A 24,438-nucleotide genomic window follows, 5' to 3' on the forward strand; every position below is an offset into this window, starting at 1 on the left:
CATTTAAAGATAATTATATGCATGAAAACAGCATGTTTTTCCTTCCCCTCAAAAATTACAAGGATCTGTGGGGTATTTTGAGCTGAAACTTCACAAACACCTGAGACTTATATTACATCTTGTAAAAAGGGACATAATAGGTCCCCTTTAAGACTGCGGAAACTGGTTTTAGTCTGACAGATGTGGTTTAGTGTGGGACAGTGTTTGTTTAAGCTTTGCAATGGTGTTTATCATCACTGAAATGCTGCCATATGATTTGGGCATTGAGTTTTCATAGCTGCAATTTTCATAGCCGCAATAATATGTCAATAAAGGACCTTGTTATTTATTTATCAATGAATATTACAAATACAACAATTTTATTATCCATAGTTTCCTACATTTATAAAAAATAAATATAATTCACGCACACACACACACACACACACACACACACACACACACACACACACACATACAGTATATATAATATTAATATTATGTGTAATACTTTTTTTCTGAAGTGTTAAATTATGTTTTTTGTATTTGATACTAAACTTGTTCATTTGTAATGAATAATCTTATTTTCTGGTTTAATATTATAAATCTGATTCTCGCCTTTTTTTGAATAAGCCACATTTAAATGCAGCATGTTGCGACAACCATAAACATCTAGGTATGTGACACCATCCCTTCGTTAACAAGTTCTTCCACATATTGACATATAGATCAGTACCGGTTGACATATTTCTATGCTCTCATAGTATATATATATATATATATATATATATATATATATATATATATATATATATATATATATATATATATATATATATATATATATATATATATATATATATATATATATATATATATATATATATATATATATATATATATATATATATATATATATATATATATATAGATAGATATAGATATATATAGATATATATAGATATATATAAAGATATAGATATATATGAACACTTCAGATGCAAAAGCCTCTAAGTCCGTCTGACGTTTTTATTTAAAATAAGCATTTTTGTAAGGCTTCTATGTATAGGTTTCTTCCTACGTACCGGTAGTTTCTGAATGAGCTGAGGCTGGGATTTATTGGGTTTGAAGTTAAAGTATTTTATGAACATATACTATATGTAGAGAGCATTCACAGAGTATCGTTATCTCATTTTTGACCGAAGTGGCTTTTAGAGGCTTTTGCATCTGAACTCTTCATATACAGTATATATATATATATATATATATATATATATATATATATATATATATATATATATATATATATATATATATATATATATATATATATATATATATATATATATATATATATATATATATATATTATATTTTAGTCAGACTGCCAGTCCATCTTGAATCTATAGCATGGATGTTTTAGACCACTTCTTGTTCATTCGATTTTCAATCTCTCTGCAATGTTTTACAAACTCTTCTCTGCAGAATCAGTGTTCCTTGTATATCGAGCTGTTTATTTCCAGGCTGCTCCAGTTCTGACTGATCCATTATTAGCCCAAATCACATCCATAAAACTCTCCCTCTTCGCCATATCATCATTCACATCCAAACGTTTCAGATGAGAGCGAGTGTTCAGACTTAATGCTCAGTAATTAACGCTGAGTGTGTGTGTGTTACACAAGATTATTTGCTGTGTGCATCACAAAACCCATGCATATATATATATATATATATAGTTATATAATGATGCTGCTGTCCTTATTGATATTTTATTTTTACGTCACATTTGGTTCTATTTTACACAGAACATCACCAAAGAGGTCAAAATGCATAATGAAGGTGCAACAGACAGCAAAATGAGACATTTAGAATCCGTGTAGGTCAGTGTATCATTCGTTCAGTCGATTTTTTTATTTAATATTGAAAGTTGAAAAATGAGAAAACAGCTCGTTTTTCATTTTTTCGTTTTTTTTTCAGAAAAGAGATTTTTACTTTATTTTTTTGTTTTTTGTTCTGAGGTAGAAAAATGAATAAACAGTTGAATATTCGATTTCTACACGTGGGCGGGAATTATACGCCCCTTTCTGCTGATTGCTCAGCCGAACATCAAACTATTCTGTCATCGGTTCTTCCTCATCAGTTCCGCTCAGCAGAATAAGAGTCATGCGCTTCTGCAGCTGTACGGATTCTTAACGCGTTTATTGCAACTACATTTCATATTTTTCTCATCAAACAACCAGACTAACAAATGGCTCGACACAACCCGTCTCGGGGCAGAGCCTAGACAGGGCTTTCGTCTGTGTAGATATTATTCACCTCTTTGCATCAGCCGGCAGTAGGCCTATATGACGGCTGTCATAGCCTACCTTGGTTAAGTAAATATTATATATGTATATATATATATATATATATATATATATATATATATATATATATATTAGGGGTGCTCCGATCGATTGGCAACCGATCTCGATCGGTCGATAATTGCTTTGGGATGATTGATCGGCAGTCTCCAAAAAGGCCGATCTCATGAACCGATCGCATGCTGACGACACATAAAACCCGCACCTGCCGTGAGAGCTAAGGGCATGATATGCAGCGACACCGTCTCATTCTCTTTCCAGCGCGGGTAAAATAATTATAATGCTGAAGGTGAGGTACAATTCATATTTCTATATTAAATAACTAACGCAGTCATTTGAACTGTGCGCGCGCTCTCTCTCTCCCTTTCAAAATGCTCAAATGGCTTCACATCAGCGCATCGCATGTGCACTAAAATCGAGCTGCACAGTTGACACAGGATTTGCCACTTTGCACAATCGAGGCAGTGTCGCGTCGTCACTAAAGTTTATCATTTGCATTTATTTTTAAGTCTTGCCAGTGTTCAAACTGCACTCGCGCGCACGGTCTGGAGAGACACACACACACACACACACAGGCCATCTCACAAAAAGCTTGCGAGTACAAATTGCGCTGAAATGGTCAGATACACACAAATGTATGTACTAAATTACCGTCTTGACGAGTATGCACTTAAACCCCGTCGTGACTCGCGAGTGAACATTTTGTGCAACTGCATGTAACCGTATCCGTGTTCGCTCTTAAAGTGACAGCTGTCGAATAAACTGCTGCTGTCTCTGAGTTTCTCTTTGTCTTGTGTTGTTTGATGAACCTTTATGACACTCACTGCTCTTGAATGACTAACTTTTGCAACCTTAAGTGTAAGGATTAATCTTATTTAATTTATTCAGGGAAGACCAATATTAATTTACATTTGATTTCTTATTAAATGTCTTTAGTATTTCTTACCTCAATACTAATGTTAGACCTACCTGAAAAATTGTTTTTAAAAAACAAAAATGCACTGCATGATCAAATATTTAGGTGAGAAAATTATATACATTTATTATTTACATTTATTTGGGAAAGATGGCCTACAGTAGCCTTAAGTTATCTCATTTTCTAAAATAAACACTTGGTGGTTCTTCAAGATCTTGACTCAGTTAATTTAGAGTTAGTTTCATTTCTACAAATGGTGCAAACTCTGCAAGATTATAGATAAAAGATTGCCATTCCCCTGCCATTCTGTGATCGGCAGTGATCGGCAATCGGCAGATCATGATCTTGGTGATGGGTAATCGGTGATCGGCCCCAAAAATGCTGATCGGAGCATCTCTAATATATATATATATATATATATATATATATATATATATATATATATATATATATATATATATATATATATATATATATATATATATATATATATATATATATATATATTAAACACTTATGCAAAAAGGAAAGAATAATGCGTTGGAACCAGAAAAACCGGAGAACAACAGAGATATTAAAATTAGTGCTGTCAAACGATTAAAATTGTTTATCGCGATTAATCGCATTAATGCCATAGTTAACTCACAATTAATCAAAATTAATTGCACATTTTTATTTATTCTAAATGTCCCTTGATTTCTTTTTGTCCCATTATTTTTTCTTATTTTAATGCTCTTATCAACATAGAAAAGTGGATCGGCTTGCTTTGTTCAAATGTTTGTTTTATTGAAAACAACATTGGCATACTGTAGTGTTTGATTTCACACCAACATTCTCACTTGAAGCAGTCATTCACACTTGGAGCAAATAATCGCTCACACAATGTAACACTGTCCATCAATAAAAGGGTGAAAAAAATACTTTGTTGCACAAACAGCCCCTTCAACAGCCCTTTCTAAGGGATCAAAACAGGGTGATACAAAATAAAATTACAAAGTGCACATGCAAGGTAAACTAGGACTCCGCCTATAGTGCAGTTAAACCAGGGGTCGCCAACTAGCGGACTCCGGTCCAAATCCGGACCGCGAAGCCTTTTGACGTAGACTAATGAAACAGTTAACGTTGCAATGCTCACTGTTACTACGTTCAGACCCAGACGCGCGGTCAAGCATGCAGGTGCGTTCACACCGGACGCGAATGCTTAATTCGCGCCGCAGAATGTCTATTTGCGTCTTTGCATTGACTTAAATCACTCGCGCAAAACACTTCATTCGCGTCCGGTGTGAACGCACCATCAGAGCAGAAAGCAGCGCTCAAGACAAGCACTTTTAGTTGAAGACCCCTGAGTTAAACCATGGCATAATACGTTTCTCATTTCGGCGTCTCACGCTTGCCATCCACGTCTACTCTTTTAATGGCCCAAACAAGTGTGGGCAGCCGCAGCGTGCCTGATGTTTTGTTTCCGGTCTAGCTACATCCGGAGTGGTGTTGTAGTTTTTCTAACGTTACTAGTTGCTGCAACAGCATGTGAAAAAACTACAAAGTTTGTAAGACCAAAAAGAACGTTAATCTCGCGATAAAAAAATTTACGCCGTTAAAATAGGTTTGCGTTAACGCCGTTAATAACGCGTTTAACTGACAGCACTAATTAAAATACATACTCTTCTTTTTTTATGATTTATGTTTTATTAAAATTTATCTCAAAAGATTTTCATTAAAGCCTGTAATAACTTGCCAATTCGGTTTGTTTCTCAAACCAGTATACCTTCAGAGCGCTTGGAATATATAACACGAGTTGCATATGGATTATGTTACGATAGGCTTTATTTGCATCCGCTTTAAAAAATAAATAGGCCTAATTAAAAAGAGCAAATGCGAACAGGACATTACAGTGATTAAGGCCAAAGGTAATGTGAGTGGGGATAATTAACACAGTGTATAGCCTATAACGCATCGTATGCATTTTGTAATAATAAAGCACATTTTATAATTGACCGTATTTGCCAGAAAAGTCGCACCGAGTGTAATTCACACGCCGGGTCATGTTGAGAGAGAAACACACAAACTTAGCATTGTTTTATTATTAGCATACATTCAGAAAAATACCGGTAAATAAAATACAACATTAACATTATAAACACTATTAACACGTACGCTATGTAGGCTATGTGTAGGCTATTTTACTTCCCATCACTGTATGACAAATCCTTAAATGAATGGTATTCAGAAAACAACAAGAATGAAAAATATAGGCTAAGTAGTCATATAATAAAAATATACATAGAAGCCTAGCCTATATAAAATAGTCTATATATTGTGCCATTTATTACAAACAACATTTAATTTAAACACCAAGCTGACTTGCACAGCCTTAATATTTTACAACAGACAAATTAAATTAAACCAAACTTTTTATATGTTATGTGATCTCGCGAGTCGCCGGCGCTATCACTTAATTTTTTCCTCATTCGAAACAGTAAAATATTTATTTTATTTGTGTACATTTAAAATAACTACAAAATGTCATGCCTTTGTAAAAAATAAAGAAAACAGGATGCACTGCTTTAGCGCATCTCGGTCTCCACATCATCTGACGCACAACATGGACTAAAATAGGCTACAACAGGCACTTTAAAAAGTCAACATTTCGATTATTTGATGTTAAATGCATTATATAAGTCACTTTGGAATAAATCACGGCATGTTTCATGATAAAAAAAAACGTGACTTTACAGTACGGAAAATATGGTAGGATATAGCAAATTATTTTGCGGACCCCTTGAACTTTCCTGGACTAAAACCGCTGGTCTACACAGACGAAAGCCCTGTCTAGGCTCTGCCCCGGGACGGGTTGTGTCGAGCCATTCGTTAGTCTAGTTGTTTGATGAGAAAAATATGAAATTTAGTTGCAATAAACGCGTTAAGAATCCGTGCAGCTGCAGAAGCGCATGACTTTTATTCTGCTGAGCGGAACTGAGGAAGAACCGATGACAGAATAGTTTGATCTTCGGCTGAACCATCAGCAGAAAGGGGCGTATAATTCCCGCCCACGTGTAGAAATCGAATATTCAAACTGTTTATTCATTTTTCTACCTCTGAACGAAAAACTAAAAATCAAGTCGAAATCTCGTTTTTCGTTTTTCTGAAAAAAACGAGCTGTTTTCTCATTTTTCAACTTTCAATATTAAATCAAAAATCGACTGAACGAATGATACACGGATTATTTAGCTTTGGTTACAGTATTCAATGAAGGTCAAAATAAATGAGAAGCGTATTTTAAAAATAATATAGATTGGATTATATTTTTCAGAGGACTCTGAGTTGGCTGAAAAACATTTGCTTTGTAATTTGTATTTATTTGTTTGTTTGGTTTTCATTCGGTTTTTTTTACTTATTCGTTTATTTTACTTATATTATTGAAATACTTTTACAATTTTTATTCATGTATTGAATTAGATTTCATATTTATATTTTCTGTTTCCATTTTGTTGTGCGTTTTTTTCTAAATATGTCTGTAAAGTTTTTAATAATTTGTATTATACACTGATCAGACATAACATTATGACCACTGAGAGGTGAAGTGAATAACACTGATTATCACTTCTGTTATTAGGGGGATATATTAGGCAGCAAGGGAACATTTTGTCCTCAAACTTGATGTGTTAGAAGCAGGAAAATTGGGCAAGCGTAAGGATTTGAGCGAGTTTGACAAGGGCAAAATTGTGATGGCTAGACAACTGGGTAAGAGTATCTCCAAAACTGCAGCTCTTGTGGGGTGTTCCCAGTCTGCAGTGGTCAGTATCTATCAAAAGTGGTCCAAGGAAGGAACAGTGTTGGGCAGGGCGACCAAGGCTCATTCATGCACGTGGGGAGTGAAGGCTGGCCAGTGTGGTCTGATCAAACAGACGAGCTACTGTAGGTCAAATTGCTCAAGAAGTTAAAGGGTTAGTTCACCCAAAAATGAAAATTCTGTCATTAATTACTCACCCTCTTGTCGTTCGAGACCCGTAAGACCTCCGTTCATATTCGGAACACAAATGAAGATATTTTTGTTGAAAGCTGATGGCTGAGAAAGGCTTCAGATAGGCCTCCATTGGCATTCAGTACACTTATACTCCCAAGACCGATAAAAGGCACTTAAAATGTAGTTAGAAAGTCAATTTCACCACAGTGACTCTACAATAATCTTATGATGCGACGACAATAGTTTTTGTGCGCAAAAAAAAATCAAAATAACACCTTTATCCAACTTGTTACTGCCTTCCGTGTGTGCCTCCACGACGCATGCGCGAGAATATGACGCAGATCCGGCGTTCGGACAGATGACCCAGAAGCGATTTGTTTACAATCAGAGGAAGACGCACGTGTCTAAGCTGTTGGATTCTACATTGATAGTGCTTTAGGTCTCGGCGTAGTGCTCAAAATGGGGCTTAAGTGTGCATTTCATGGATTCCCGAACCCCGGCGCTACGTCATATTCTCGCGCATGCGTCGTGGAGGTACACGCGGAAGGCAACAACAAGCTGGATAAAGGTGTTATTTTGATTTTTTTTTGCGCACAAAAACTATTGTCGTCGCATCGTAAGATTATTGTAGAGTCACTGTGGTGAGATGGACTTTGTAACAACGTTTTTAGTGCCTTTTATCGGTCTTGGGAGTATAAGTGTACTGAATGCCAATGGAGGCCTATCTGAAGCCTTTCTCAGCCATCAGCTTTCAACAAAAATATCTTCATTTGTGTTCCGAATATGAACGGAGGTCTTACGGGTGTCGAACGACATAAGGGTGAGTAATTAATGACAGAATTTTCATTTTTGGGTGAACTAACCCTTTAATGCTGGTTCTGATAGAAAGGTGTCAGAATACACAGTGTAATTATATTTATATACATTTCTTTTAAAAAATACCCTAAGCAAGTTTGGCAGTGGAATATATTAAATGTGAATTTGGCCCCCGGAGAAAGCAATTTTGAATTCCAGTTGTGTTGTTTTAAAAGTGAAAGAAGCTTGAATGAATGCAACAGAAGTAGCTTTTATCACTCGTTGCCTTGACATGTCACACATGATTTGGACAAGGTGTAGGAGGTGAATATGGTTTCTGTGAAGTCAAGCATACTGGATTCTCTCATCTATCCCAGAGTCAGCATCACACATCTCACCGGCCAATGAAAAGCTGAAGAATTAGGTGTGGATCTCTGTCACAGAAAGCCTCATGTGTCAGTTCACTGCATTTGCACTTTGGATTGGCAAATTAATTTGACACCCCTGGAGGTTTTCACACTTTACCCTTCAGAATTTTTCAAGGATCTGTGATTCGAGAGCCTACAGGTATTTAGTTATCCCGGCTGTTCTGGTTGTGATCGTTGCTCTTATTTTCTAAAAATAGAAAAGGTACAAGTCAAATATGGGCCATGAAATTCTGTCTACACACATTCTTCCAGTGATAGATTGTTTTGGTAAGATTGATTTCAGATAAACCAATGCCTAAATACAATGTAATGCAAAACGGACTGTGCTTGATGTTGATTAGAGGGTCATCAGCTTTGAACACTTTTATGTCCCAAGGGTGGATTTTTATTTTGCATTTTTCATTTATTGTATGAAGTCATATTAACTGTCTTTGGACTTTTAATCTTGAATATTAATTTTTATGTTTAAATCTAAACATTGAGTGAAATTAACAAACTATTTATTTATTTGTTTTTGTATGTTTGTTATTTTAATTTCTTTTTAACACTATCATTTTTATTAACAGCTTTGAATATTTTATTGAAAGTTAATGTGTAATTTCCAGTCTAGCTGAAATGTTGTCAAATTATACAGAGTGTAAAATCACTCACTCACTCGCACACACGCACGCACGCACGCACGCACGCACGCACGCACACACACACACACACACACACTCATTTTTTATTGTTTGCTTGTTTTTGTTTTTATTCAAACATTTCATGAACAGCTTTGCATAGTTTTTTTTCCCAAATACTAATAATTCCCAGTCTAGTTGTAATTTTGTTGTACAAAAAATGTGAAAATATGATTTATTTGTGCATATTTAGATTACAATTTTTTTTTTCTTCGCTTTGGTACTATTTTCACAAGTAAGGTGTACATTTTCAAAAATCTTAGTACCAAAATCCAAACTGATCACACTTGTAACACAGCTAGTCGTTCTTTCAAAACCTGATCTCATGCTTTCATTCAGTTGCACATATTTTCAGTCCACATAATCATTGTTTCAAACACAATATTATTATAATATGTAATGAGAACATTTGGTTTAATCACCAAAACATAACAGTATGATCTTCTTTCAGTTTATTACTTTTAGCATTCAATTCATCCAACAGCAAACAATGCAAGATACATGTTTCAAATCTCCCTCGTTGCTGAATTATCTACAGTAACAGGCTACATATGCCTCCTACACAGCCATGAGGTTCTGGGCTATAGAACAGAGTTTGCTGCCTATAAATGTTCTCACTGTACCATATGACTGAATCTATAATGTAGTTGAGTTTTATAAGGGTGAGTTACAATAATGTGACAGTCTCTACCATGGTAATCTGCCTAATGTAAAATGCTATATTTGATGCCATCTGTCTCCCTTCTTCTGGTTTCTGTTCAGTAGGACGTTACACCGTCATTGACTTATACTCCCTTATACTGTATTCTGCTCTATTCACAAATTGCAAATATTCCGAACTATACAGAAAAATTATTTTTACATGATCAAAAAAAATCTCATTCTGTATGATTTATAAGCTTGACCAAAAAATGTCCCCACAAGAACAAGGATTTAGGATATTGCCATCTTGGGACATTTTGTGCCAGGCAACACACACACACACACACACACACACACACACACACGCACGCACGCACGCACGCACGCACGCACGCACGCACGCACGCACGCACGCACGCACGCACGCACGCACGCACGCACGCATTTTGTCTAGTGAAAGGATACTTTATGGTTTTGTTTATTGTACTAACACAATTTAAAATATGCTGAAATGTGTGAAAAAAGTGCACTTTTGATGATCTGTTGTGATATTAGCACTATGAGTTTTGAAAATGTACACCTTGCTTGTGAAAATAGTACCAAAGCGAATAAAAAAACTGTAAGTAAGAAAGGGAGTCATTTTATTTATTATAAAATAAATATATTGCATGTAATTTCCATCACAGAATGCTACCAAATACATATTTAGAGCTATGGCGTCCACAGACCAAAAGTAACCATATTAGAAACTCCTCAGAAGGACATTTCCTCATGTCCAAGGAGATGGTTTTTGCCCTGAATAAGATACAAAATGGACCTTCTGCCAATTAGGTTTCACAACTTGAGTTGTTTTACTGGCTTGTCATATTGTAGTAGAAACGCAGTAGAAACGAGCAGAACACATTTCAGTGAAATAATAATTTTTTGAATGATTTTCACAATTCATTCATGAATGGGTCCTGTTGCCTTAATTGAAACGCACCCGTGACCTTCCTAACAGACTTTGAACTCGCAGTACATTAAAGATTAAACACACTGAGGATAACGGTAATTACATACTTGCCAGAGTGCCGTTAGCAGCCACATGAAATGAATCTTTGCCGTAGTACTAATGTGATATGGTCGTGGCATGAAAGCCTTCATTATAATACTTTGACAAGTTCCTTTTTTCATACAAGAAAAGTACATTCATCCAAGAGCTGTACTCTCAGGCAATGACAGCTACTCAAGTTTTTAAGGAAGATTATCATCCATTTGGCTTTGAATTCTCCCATCAGGACGTCAACATTGAGTGCCTTTCGAACTGACCTCTTTAGATTTGACTTTATTCTTCATTTAATCTTGAATCCCATACTGAAGTTCGCAGAAATACCTAATGGCCTACATAATTCGTGAACTACCATTACTATACTTTCATAGCTCTTTTTTAAGATCTTTATGAAGCTGTTTTTCATTTGTTATGCCTTTTTGGGGAATTCCCTTGCTGTTATATACCATATAACTATAAATAATACTAAATTCAATCACTTCTTTCTTTTCAAAGCTCTACATCCAGACCACCACACTGACCATCTCCATGAATCTGAGCGCATCTGTGGCTCTGGGAATGCTCTACATGCCCAAAGTCTACGTCATCATCTTCCACCCGGAGCTCAACGTGCAGAAGCGGAAGCGGAGCTTCAAGGCTGTGGTGACGGCGGCCACCATGTCCTCACGTCTATCGCACAAACCCAGCGACCGACCAAATGGCGAGGCCAAAACCGAACTGTGTGAAAATGTGGATCCCAACAGTGAGTAAAATCTTTTTATATGCCATCAGCGACGGACGTTGGGGAAGTTGATAACATACATATGCTCATAATGAATTCAAATGTCTTTATAGTCTCTGAAAGATTGACACAATTTAGCATTAAAATCATAAAAATAATGAGATGCATTTTTTGGAGGGGATCGCATGAGCAGATGTAAGTTATCAAAATTAAATAATGTGATTTTTTCACATTATTATGCATGTTTTCTGGCTTTTTGCACCTATCATGGCACTGTTTTATAATTGTGATGAAAAATTATAACCAATTTAATTCGACCATTTTTTGAATGTAATTGATTAAATATATTAATATTAAATCGATATTTTTATATATATATATATATATATATATATATATATATATATATATATATACAGTGAGGAAAATAAGTATTTGAACATCCTGCTATTTTGCAAGTTCTCCCACTTAGAAATCATGGAGGGGTCTGAAATTGTCCTCGTAGGTGCATGTCCACTGTGAGAGAAATAATCAAAAAAAAAAAAAATCCAGAAATCACAATGTATGATTTTTTAACAATTTATTTGTATGATACATGTGCAAATAAGTATTTGAACACCTGTCTATCAGCTAGAATTCTGACCCTCAAAGACCTGTTAGTCTGCCTTTAAAATGTCCACCTCCACTCCATTTATTATCCTAAATTAGATGCACCTGTTTGAGGTCGTTAGCTGCATAAAGACACCTGTCCACCCCATACAATCAGTAAAAATCCAACTACTAACATGGCCAAGACCAAAGAGCTGTCCAAAGACACTAGAGACAAAATTGGACACCTCCACAAGGCTGGAAAGGGCTATGGGGAAATTGCCAAGCAGCTTGGTGAAAAAAGGTCCACTGTTGGAGCAATCATTAGAAAATGGAAGAAGCTAAACATGACTGTCAATCTCCCTCGGACTGGGGCTCCATGCAAGATCTCACCTCGTGGGGTCTCAATGATCCTAAGAAAGGTGAGAAATCAGCCCAGAACTACACAGGAGGAGCTGGCCAATGACCTGAAAAGAGTCTCTTACAAATGTGTAACCATTATCCCCAAGCTTGACCCTTAAAGTTGCTTTCCCTTTAGCCCCAGGGGTGTAATGGCCAGCTCATGTCCCAAGGTGCAGTGCTTGCAAGATTCATTGCAGAATGTCACCATGAGCTGAAATTCTGTTGCTTTGGCCTGTTGATGTTGCAGCATGAGCTTGTGTCAGATATAATGGAATGAAGTCATCTGCTGAGAATGACCACATTTCCTCTAATGAACACAAGATGGTGGGCCACACACCACAGAGAGAGAGAGTAAAAGCGCAGGACTTGTTTGAGCCCAGAGGATTAGCATGTCGTCACTGTCAAAGGAAAGCCACGGGTCTTTGAAAAAGAAATTAAATTTCAGGAGATGAAAAGTACTTTTGGTGTTGTTTTTTTGGCTTTGACTGGAAAAATTGCAGGTCTTTGCAATCTTTCAGCCGCTTTTAGGATTCTCAAATAGCTACAGCACATAAAGAAAAAATAATTACGGCAATTTCAAAAATGATGCTGTCGTGGTTTTTCTTCTGACAGTGGCAATGCTTTCCCCGCATTATTAGATATGCCATTCTTAGTTGTGAGAAATGGCATATCCAAAGTCACAGATCTCCCTATCACCTTAGCTATTATATCTATGCTAAAACACCCACCTTCTAACCCAGCTTGAAATTAAACTGCCATTTTAAATTTCATAGCTGTTTGGACCAATCAGAACCTCTGCTTTGCTTCTATTGGACCAATCAGAAACAGCTCACCAAGTACTGTTTTTTTCCCAACAGGCTAATTCTCATTTATCAGGTAAGACCAAATTAATCTTCTACTTTTGGTTATGACTTTGCTCGCTTTTCAAACACTGGGGGAAAGGACGAGGATGAAATACTAATCGTTCTTTTGTGGCCATTAATCAAGTTTAACAACTTGATGACAATCCCACAGTGTGTCACTCAGTAGCATTAGAGAATGAAAACCATCTTAATTGTACCATGTAGAATTAGACATCAACTGTGAATTTAATTCAACATTGAATATCAATATGCCCTATTCAATTTTAAGGGTAGTGTTGTAGTCAAGACCACCTAACACAAGACCAGGTCAAGACCAAGACCAGTGTTGAGTTTAGACAAAGACAACACCAATACTTTGAGAGGTTGAGACCAAGACAAACCAAGACTTTGAGGGGTTGAGACCAAGTGAAGACCAAGACCAGCATGTGTTGAGACCAAGACAAGACCGAGACCAGTGTGTGTTGAGACCAAGACAAGACCAAGACCAAGACCAGTGTGTGTTGAGACCAAGACAAGACCAAGACTTTGAGAGGTTGAGACCAAGAACAAGACCAGTATGTGTTGAGATCAAGACAGGACCAGTGTGTGTTGAGATCAAGACAAGACCAAGACTTTGAGGGGTTGAGACCAAGACAAGACCAAGACCAGTGTGTGTTGAGACCAAGACCAAGACTTTGAGGGGTTGAAACCAAGACCAAGACTTTGAGGGGTTGAGACCAAGAACAAGACCAGTGTGTGTCAAGACCAAGACAAGACCAAGACTTTGAGGGGTTGAGACTAAGACAAGACGAAGACTTTGAGGGGTTGAGACTAAGACAAGTCCAAGACCAGTGTGTGTTGAAACCAAGACAAGACCAAGACTTTGAGGAGTTGAGACCAAGACAAGACCTAGACCAGTGTGTGTTGAGACCAAGACAAGACCAAGACCAGTGTGTGTTGAGACCAGGACAAGATCAAGACTTTGAGGGGTTGAGACCGAGACAAGACCAAGTCTTTGAGGGGTTGAGACCAAGACAAGACCAAAACCAGCGTGTGTTGAGACCAAGACAAGACCAAGACTTTGAGGGGTTGAGACCAAGACAAGTCCATTACCAGTGTGTGTTCAGACCAAGGCAAGACCAAGACCAAGTTACTGGTCTCGAGTACTACAACACTACACCTTAAAGTTTGGTACACCTTAAAGTCGGCATGAAACAGACGTTGCGATAGTCTTTTCTTTCCTATAGTGACATATATCTGAGTGAAAAGGCTTTATCTGAGTAGGGCCCCTACTTTTTAAACTCTGCCCCTGCAAGCTCACATATATCTGCCTCCACTTTTGAGTGCCACACCCACATCTCGATATCCAATCAACAACCAATATATAGAATCAAGTCCCAGCCTTGCATTTTTTAAAACTTTTTAATTAATCTCTTGCGGTCAGATGTACGTCACAATAGGGAAGAAAAATGTGTCACTACTATGGTTTGAAATATGGAAAAACCAAAAGAAAAATATATTGCTCAGATGTTGTTCATTAATAACTCAGGAGACTTAATAGAGTTCTATAGATATAGATATTAGAATATAGATATTAGAATAGATATTCTACCGTAGCTGTCTCATTGCCATCCAAGAAAAAACAATTGAGATTTTGAGTGGAGATATTATTTGCAAAACCATATGAGTTTGTCTCATCTACGTGCAGCAAGCATTTTATATATTTAATGTTTGTAAGAAGAGTGTCTAAGCAAAAGCCGAACATAGTTATGAAACGGTGAACTCAACTGTCAGTGGTAATCAGATGACACATGGAAGATCCCAAGCTTCAAACGCAAGTCCCACTGCTCAATTCCCCAAGCGCCACCGTGATGGCATGGCAGACTCCATCGCAGGTCCCAAAAGAGCCGTGAACCATCTGTGTCTGCCTTTCCTGTGCACTCACAGTTATTTTTCTCTCCCTCTTCCTCTATATAACACTCTGACTCTCTGAATTATTTTTATGGATATGTATATATATGAATGTCCTGAACTATCCGACACCCAGGGGAATAGACCCTAAAACTATTGAGCCGAGATGGCAATGCCAAGAGCGGAATGGCGTAATCATCGCCCTCATTCCCAACAATTTTGGTGGCACATGCAAATTCGAGCCTATTTAATATGCAAGTGTCATCGCAGAGACTGAACAGCGCTGGATTTCACTGCAAGAATGCAGCACAAGTTTTGATGTCAAATAAAATGGCTGGATTGTATGCAACTGTAAACCAGTTAGCATGTATAGATTTGCTCTGACAACAGTGATGATTCATATTTTATTTATTAATTTTCACGTTGATGCAAAAACAAAACACAACCGATCCAACGTTTGTGAGCTTTCAACAGCACATTCAATATCTTAATGATCCTTACCCTTGCAAAAAGAGAGAGAGTGTGCAGTATTACCGATGTTAATGGCCCATATTATAATCTCATCCTAATAAAATAATATAAATGAACACTATTAAATTTTTCTTCCATTGTAAAGATTAGCCTGTGCAAAGAATTCAAACACCTAAATACTACACTGATAGAAACAGTGAGTTCTCTTTTTCAGTGACGCTCACAATAATTTGTAGCGATAAAATGACCAGAATTTGTTCGTTTCCAATGAGCCTAAATCACAGGCAGAAAGAATTCTGTTGAAAATTGTTCATCAACCCATTCTGTTTGTAAAACACACGTTTGCAATTATTGCATCATGCAACAAAATTTTCACAATATCTTTCATACATGTTGTTCAATATTCAGTGTAACTGTGTTATCGTTCATATAAGTCGATGAGCTAAAACTTAAATGAGCTAAAGTAACAACATTTTTAAAAAAAATGTGTCACAACTTTATTTAATTGTGTTCAATCAACCTAATATATTTAAAACAGAAATGTACTTAATTCATTTGTATGGAAACTACATGAATCATTTTTGTTGACATAACTAACTGGGCAGTGGATCTGTAGTTCCCATCATGCTTTGCAAGGGACTGCATTAGGAGAGTAAATTTAGGGATTAAAGTGTTATTTTATGAGAATAATTGTAACACTGTTGTTTTTAAAACCATTTGTACATCATTTTCAGAATATGTGACGTTATGTTTAAAAACCACTGTTAAACAGTTGTCGCATGCAACAAAATTGCAACGTTATCATTAATACAACCATTTGTACATAATTTCATCTTTATGTGAATTGTTTAAAACCATTCTTAGATAATTATTACATTATGCAACATTGTCACATTATGATTTGTAAAGTCAATTTTACTCAGTTGTAACATGCAACATAATTGTAACACTTGTTCATACAATCATTTGTACATAATTTCTGCATTGTATGAACTTATTCTGTTAAAGACATTCTTACATAGTTATTGCATTATGCAATGTAATTGTCATGCGATCATTCATAAAACCAATCTTTCTTAGTTTTCGCATTATGCAACGTAATTGTAACAATATCATTTGTAGAGCCACTCTCACACAGTTGTTTCATTATGGGGAGCAATTGTAACTATTATTTATAAAACTATTTGTACATATTGCGTGCATTATGCAATGTAATTGTCATGCTATTGTTCATGAAGCCAGTGTTACACAGTTGTCGCATTATGCAATGTAATTGTAACGCTATCGTTTGTAAAAAAAAAATTATACATAATTTCTGCATTACGTGAATTGTTTAAAACCATTCTTACTTAATTATTACATTATGCAACATAATTGTTATGTTATCATTTGTAAAGTCACTGTTACACAGTTGTCGCATTATGCAACATAATTGTAACGTTATTGTTTGTACAACCATTTGCATGGAATTTCTGCATTTTATGAAGTTATCCTCTTAAATCCATTCTTACATAGTTGTTTCATTGTGCAACGTAATTGTAAAGCTATTACTTGCACATTTGTACCATTTGCACGTAATTTCTGCACTGTGACTTTTTTACGCATCATACACATCATTTGTAAAACTATTTTAAATAATTTCATACTATTCAATTTATCTATAACTCATAAAACCGATCTCATGTAATTGTCGCATTATTTGTTGTCAAACCATTGTCACATAATTATTTAATTATGGGACATAATTTTTATGCTATCATTCATAAAACTAATGTTGCGCAGTTGTCGCATTATCCAACATAATTGTAACACTATCATTTGTAAAACCATAATTTTCACATTACGTGATGTTAACATGAGACATATGCGATATAATTGTAACACTATTGTTTGTAAAACCGTTCGTTCTTACATAGTTCTTCATTCTTACATAGTTATTGCGTTATGCAATGTAATTGTCATGCTATCGTTCGTAAAACCACACTGTTACACAGCTGTCGCATTATGCAATGTAATTGTAACACTATCGTTCGTACAAACTTTTATACATAATTTCTGTATTATGTGAGTTATGCTTAAAACAATTCTTACATAATTACATTATGCTATCATTTGTAATGTCACTGTTACACAGTTGTCACATTATGCAATGTAATTGTAACACTATCATTCATGCAGCAATTTATACGCAATTTCAGCATAATATGAAGTTATCATGTTTATAACCATTCTTACATAATTATTAATAGTAATAATTATATTAATATAATAATTATAGTAATTGTCACATTAAAATGTGTCACTGTTACTCTGTTGTCGCATTATGTGACTTAATTGTGAAGCTGTCATTTGTAAAATGTTTTATTTGATGTTCATTTTCATTATCATTTGTAAAACATTTTTATGTAATTGTCACATTATATGTCATAATTGTCACTCAATCAGTCAAGTAAAAAAAACATTGTTATGTCATTTTGGCATTGTGACAATTGTCATATTATCGTTCATGCAATGAAGAGTGAAGTGCGCAAGGAGCAACAAAGTTGAAGAAAATACTATACAAATGAGAAGCCTAACACAGCCATTTAGACATAAGAGGAATACAAAAAACATCCCCATTCGTCATGCTCTGGTTTCCATTGATCGCTGACGTTCTGTTGTCAGAGCCACATTTCCAACACTCTTCCCATCCCATGAGGACTGCCGATGTGAGACAAGAGCCATTAGGATGTTTACAGTGTGCCATGCTGTAAGGATGTCCTGCAGTAGGCCAGGGGATATGTAATGACTTCTAGAAGAACGTTTGGAGGCATCACAGCTGGTGCTGCAAATGGGATCTTTAAAAGGGGACCCTTTTAAAGATCAAGTAAAACCACATCACCTTTAGTTTATTTTACAATACAGTCATCATCAAACAACTTGGTCCCATCTTCTGTCTATCTCGCTAATAATTGTCCATCACCCTCAAATGTAATTGTCAAATATAAGAGGCAATAGTCCAAACAATAAGTATTTATTTGGTATAGTTCAAGTGTGTGTGTGTGTGTGTGTGTGTGTGTGTGTGTGTGTGTGTGTGTGTGTGTGTGTGTGTGTGTGTGTGTGTGTGTGTGTGTGTGTGTGTGTGTGTGTGTGTGTGTGTGTTTATATTATTAGGTCACCATTATCTGAGCTCCTATTATGTGTATTATAATATATTTATATGTGTTTGCATATTGAGGTCACTTTCCTCAGTCCACATTCATCAAGCCCACATTTCTGAATAGATGGCTCTCAGAGTGACATTTAGCTCAAATACTAAATGGGCTACTGACACTTAAAGGCCACAATGATCTCTCTACTTGGTAACCTTTACTTTTAAATATTTAGAAGTTAATTTACATGCAAAAGAGCACAACAAGCATCCATGGATAAGTGCTGTAATTTGAGACTGGAGTCATTTAGTTACATAGAGTCTCTGCAAACACATCAGTGGCAGCTTGTGAAGGTCATGCTGTTATGACTGTAGACATTTCAGTCTTCTTACATAAGACTGACGTGATATTCATCTCCTTTTTAATTTTGAGTTGCTCTTTCATCACATAATGAACACAGTTATTCACATTTATGTGAGTTTAACTTGCTCACACTGTGGGTTAGAAATGTATCAGATCCCCTTATTGTAACTATTAAAGTATCAAGTACTGTGTGTAACTCTATAGCAACACCATAGAAAATGCCCAGAACACCCTTGCAACGCCCTAGTAAACCTCTCAGAATGCCATAGTAACCACCTACCAAACACACTAGCAACCAACCAGAACATCCTAGCAACCACGCAGAGCACCCAAGCAACCACTCAATATCCTAGCAACCTCTCAAACCACTTTAGCAACCATCCAGAACAACCTACCCTAAACACCCAAGCATCCACTCAACCACTCAGAACACATTAGCAACCCCTAGCAACCTCTCAAAACACCCCACAACTACACAGAACACCCTAACAACCACTCAGAACACATTAGCAACCCCTAGCAACCTCTCAAAACACCCCACAACTACCCAGAACACCCTAACAACCATTCAAAACACAGTAGTGAAGACCTAGCGACCTCTCCAAACACCCCACAACTACCCATAACACCTTAACAAACGATAAGAACACAGTAGCAAACACCTGGCAACCTCTCAAAACACCCTACAACTACTCAGAACACCCTAACACATGCAGAACACAGTAGCAACCACCTAGCAACCTCCAAAACACCCCACAACTACACAGAATACCTAAACAACCATTAAGAACATGGTAGCAACCACCTAGCAACCACTCAAAACACCCTACAACTACCCAGAACACCCTACAATCACACCGAACACAGTAGCAACCACCTAGCAACCTCAAAACACCCCACAACTACCAAGAGCACCCTAACCACTATTCAGAACATAGTAGCAATCACTTTGCAACCTTTCAAAACACCCCACAGCTACCCAGAACCCCATAACAACCATTCGGAACAGAGTAGCAATCACCTAGCAACCTATCAAAAAACCCACAACCACACAGAACCATTCAATACACCCCACAACTATCCAGAACACCCTTACAACCACTCAGAACACAGTTGTAGTTGTGGGGAAATCACCTAGCAACCTCTCAAAGCACCCCAAAACTACACAGAACACCCTAAAAACAATTCAGAACACAGTAGCAAACACCTAGCAACCTATCAAAACACCCCACAACTACCCAGAACACCAACCACCTAGCAACCTATCAAAACACCCCACAACTACCCAGAACACCCTAACAACTATTCAGGACAACTAGCAAACTTTAACTTTTTTTTAATCTAATTTCAGCTTTTTTATCTCATAATTTGGACTTTTAATCATAATTTAGATTTTTAAGTCATAATTTTGACTTTAAAGCTGCAGTAGGGAGTTTTTAGAAAACGTTGACTTAGCCTGAAAATTTGAACAAGCACAACTCACAGGTCACTCCCCCTTGCTCTCTGCTGCGCTACAGCCCTCCCTCCACAGCTCCTCCCCCATCACAACGGAGTCTGCCGTGAACACGCAGGCTAGTAACTAGGCTAGTAGAACGTAGCAGGGCCACCGATGACGGCGGATAAACAGTTATGGCACATTCACTGGTACGGACGAAACATCAACAATATGATTTACATTACTATGGCCTGCCCATACTTTGACCTCAAACTTGGTCCTCAAAACATTACGTATTTTGCAATACATGTAATGTAACTATATGACGTTGCACTATTTCTATAAGTAATAAATAGCTAGTAAGATAATATAACGGTAACTAACATTACAGTATGCAAGTAATTATTCTATCGATATGTAATGCCAAATAAGGTTTGCTAGTACATTATTTCAGCAACATGACAAGCCAGTGAATTAGTAGGTTTCAATTGTTGCTTTGCACAGTGCGTGACATTTTATCTGCATGTTATGCGGCTAGAGTTTTGACACTGAGTCAATGGGCTCCGACGAGGAATTCACACCCACAGCGACTTCGAGGAGTCAGCGGGCGGGGAGAAGAGGTAGCCGGGATAGGCTACTTACTTGTCAAGCAGAAATGTGGCTAACTCTGCATCGGTTTTGAATACATTTAGGACACATAGCTCCCTCCACCTCAGAAAAGCCGCACCGATATTTACCCTCGTTTTATTTCAGGCTCAATCTAATTCTTTTTTTTTCTTTTTTTATCATCGTCATCTGTCTTTTTCCATTTACCCGTCTTTATTTTATGAGCAGGTGCCACTCAAGGAATTGGCAGTTTGGATTGTTTGTCCGCCATAAGTAAGCTGCGGCACACTGGTAATCTTGAATTTGAACGCCTGTACGCGCTGTGCATGAGAGGGGTGTGATCAGTGCGCACACAAGCTTGATTGACACTGCTAAGACACTCCTCCTGGCTCTGATTGGTTATTTCTTACCGGGAGCGGTGTATTTCTGCAAATAGCAGTAGGACCACTGGGAGGAGCCAGATGATCTTGATTTTTTCACAGATTATCTGTCTCATATTCTACTGTCAGGACATAATGACAGGTTTAGCAAATATGTAAAAAATACATTTTTACAAAATTTACCAACTGCAGTTTTAAATCAAAATTTTGAATTTTTATCTCATAATTTTTAAAGTCCTTATTTCAACTGTTCATCTCACAATGACTTAGCATGTCATATTTTTGACTTTTTATATAATGATCATATTTTCAACATTTTATCTTATAATTATGACTTAGCATGTCGTATTTTCGACTTTTTATCTAATAATGAGGACATTTAAAATCATATTTTCAACATTTTATCTCTTAATTTTGACTTTATGATAACTGAAACGAGCTAATCAGTAATGAGCAAGCCAAAGGTAAAGGCGACGGTGGCAAGGAACCAAAACTCCATCAGTTGACCTTGGAAGAAACCAGGTTCAATCGGGGTGCCAGTTCTCCTCTGGCCAATGAACAAAAAGTGTATGATTATGATTATGTCAACATTACAGGTCAGAAGTTAGAATTTGAATTTTCGAAGGATCAAAGTCATCACGCCGGAGACGGGTTTATTGAGGATGTCGTGTCGATGAGGCATTTACAGGGGGGAGCCTAATTGACACTGTCTCTGCAGACATTTCAGGGATGCATTGGTCATGTCTAGGCGCAGGTCCGCCATCTGATCTGGATGCGGCCCGGATCCGGCTGACTGCAGTAAACCTCGGGATAAAAAGAATGGCATTTACGCTAATGTTAGTCTCTCTGTTTATGATGTAACCAGTACATCAGGCGTTGTGGGAAGTGTTCCCAGTTCCGGCTGACCTAGTTAATGCAGCCTAACAATCATTTAATTGAAAAAGTGTTTTATGTGTATGCCATAGTAAAGAGATGTGTTTTTAGTCTAGATTTAAAGTGACAGAGTGTGTCTGCTTCCTGAACAATGCTAGGAAGACTGTTCCAGAGTTTAGGTGCTAAATAGGAAAAGGATTGACCGCCTGCAGTTGATTTCGATATTCTCTGTATTTTAACTGGCCGGAATTTTGAGACCGCAGTAGACGTGATGGAGTATAATGTGTTAAGAGCTTGCTCAAGTACTGGGGAGCTAAACCATTTAGTGCTTTGTAAGTAATAAGCAAGATTTTAAAATGCATGCGATGTTTAATAGGGAGCCAGTGCAGTGTTGACATAACCGGGCTAATATGGTCATACTTCCTGGTTCTAGTAAGAACTCGAGCTGCTGCGTTTTGGACCAGCTGGAGTTTGTTTATTAAGCGAGCAGGGCAACCACCCAGTAGTGCATTACAATAATCTAGCCTTGAGGTCATAAACACATGAACTAACTGTTCAGCATTTTGCATTGAAAGCATGTGCCGTAATTTAGATATATATACCCAGGACACCCTTAAAAACACTCAGAACACAGTAGCAATCACCTAGAAACCTCTCAAAATACACCACAAGTACCCAGAAAACCCTAGCAACCATCCACAACATCCAAGAACCCACTCAAAACTTCCAAGAAAATGCACAGAACACCCTAAAAACTGCATTTACTTTGAGTCAGTTTCTAGGTTTTTTTCTGTTTCTATCTAAAAACTATGTCCTAAAAATTGTCCCCGTTAGGCCTCCTAGCAAGAATCAATGAATTTCTCTCATTTTTTGTGAGAAAAAGGAAAAAATATCAAATAAAAAGCAATCTTTCATCTTTCTCTCCTCTCAGGTCCGGCCGCTAAGAAGAAATACGTGAGTTACAATGACCTTGTGATCTGAGGGCCTCCATCACAGGAGGAAGGTGATCGATGGCAGTTCCTGGTTTCTCTCAGCTCTTTGGCACAAAAGTAAAGCGGGAAAAAGGCTTTCGGTGTACCTCTGTTTCCATCCTTCTTTTGTCCGAGGGCCAGGACAGTGATTGAGCCCTCAGCTAAACCAACCACAGAGGATCTCAGCTGATTTTCGACACCTTTAAGAAAAATAAAAAGGCAAAACCACCCCAAAAAAAAAAAAATCTAATAAAAAAATTGACATCTGCAAAAAACACCGTAGCAGGAATCAAAGGATTGTACAACCGGAGGAAATACATTTTGTTGTTGTTGTTTTTTTTCTGATAGAGGTGTAACAATGGCACAACACGACTGATCGCTTGTCAGTCAATGATTGAGGTTGCACTTGCCGTGATGGACCTTCAACAAGGAGTTTGTTCTGATAATCCATCACAGACTTTATTCAGGGCACTGATGAATCGACATGGCTTTGGAATGCTGGGCCGAGAGGTCCGCCTCATCTTTACATGTACTTCCAAACTGCAAGTTTTTGGGATTTTCCGTGCAAATTTGTGTAGTTCTTTCAGCATTTCTGTTTCCTTTGCTGTTGGAATTTTTACGTTTCAGTTTTTTCTTTCATTTTCCTTGCCTTTCTGGATGCACATTGTATTAAAGCCATATTCTTCTCTATGAGATCTCATTCCTGGAGTATTTTATATTTTAGGCTCTTTATTTTGAGGAATACCATTTGTTTCACCCCTTTAACATGATGAATGTGTATGCCTCACATTTTTCGACATTCCCACCATGTTTGTAAGGGTTCGTAGACCATCGACTGTGTTGTTAGTGACTTTGAGAGATGTTGCATTGGTTTTACAGTAACTAAACCCCGGTGACGATGGTGTTTCAGAATTCTTTTTTAAAGAAAGTGT

General features: G+C 37.0%; 1 protein-coding gene across 2 annotated transcripts in view; it reads left to right on the forward strand.

Annotated features, from left to right (window-relative positions):
* The window catches only part of grm7 (glutamate metabotropic receptor 7), a 428,364-nt gene extending 404,626 nt beyond the window's left edge, over positions 1-23,738 (forward strand). Inside the window, exons 9-11 of one of the 2 annotated variants that reach the window (XM_079808358.1) lie at positions 11,308-11,554; positions 13,381-13,399; positions 23,467-23,738. In XM_079808358.1, coding sequence (XP_079664484.1) covers positions 11,308-11,554; positions 13,381-13,385 — 252 coding nt within the window. In that variant the 3' untranslated portion in view covers positions 13,386-13,399; positions 23,467-23,738. The remainder of the gene's footprint in view (positions 1-11,307; positions 11,555-13,380; positions 13,400-23,466) is intronic. The other variant, XM_079808357.1, reaches the window with a different exon arrangement.
* The last annotated feature ends 700 nt before the right edge of the window (positions 23,739-24,438 follow it).

This window comes from Gobio gobio (genome assembly GCF_949357685.1).
Source record: "Gobio gobio genome assembly, chromosome: 24".
Lineage (NCBI taxonomy): Eukaryota > Metazoa > Chordata > Actinopteri > Cypriniformes > Gobionidae > Gobio > Gobio gobio.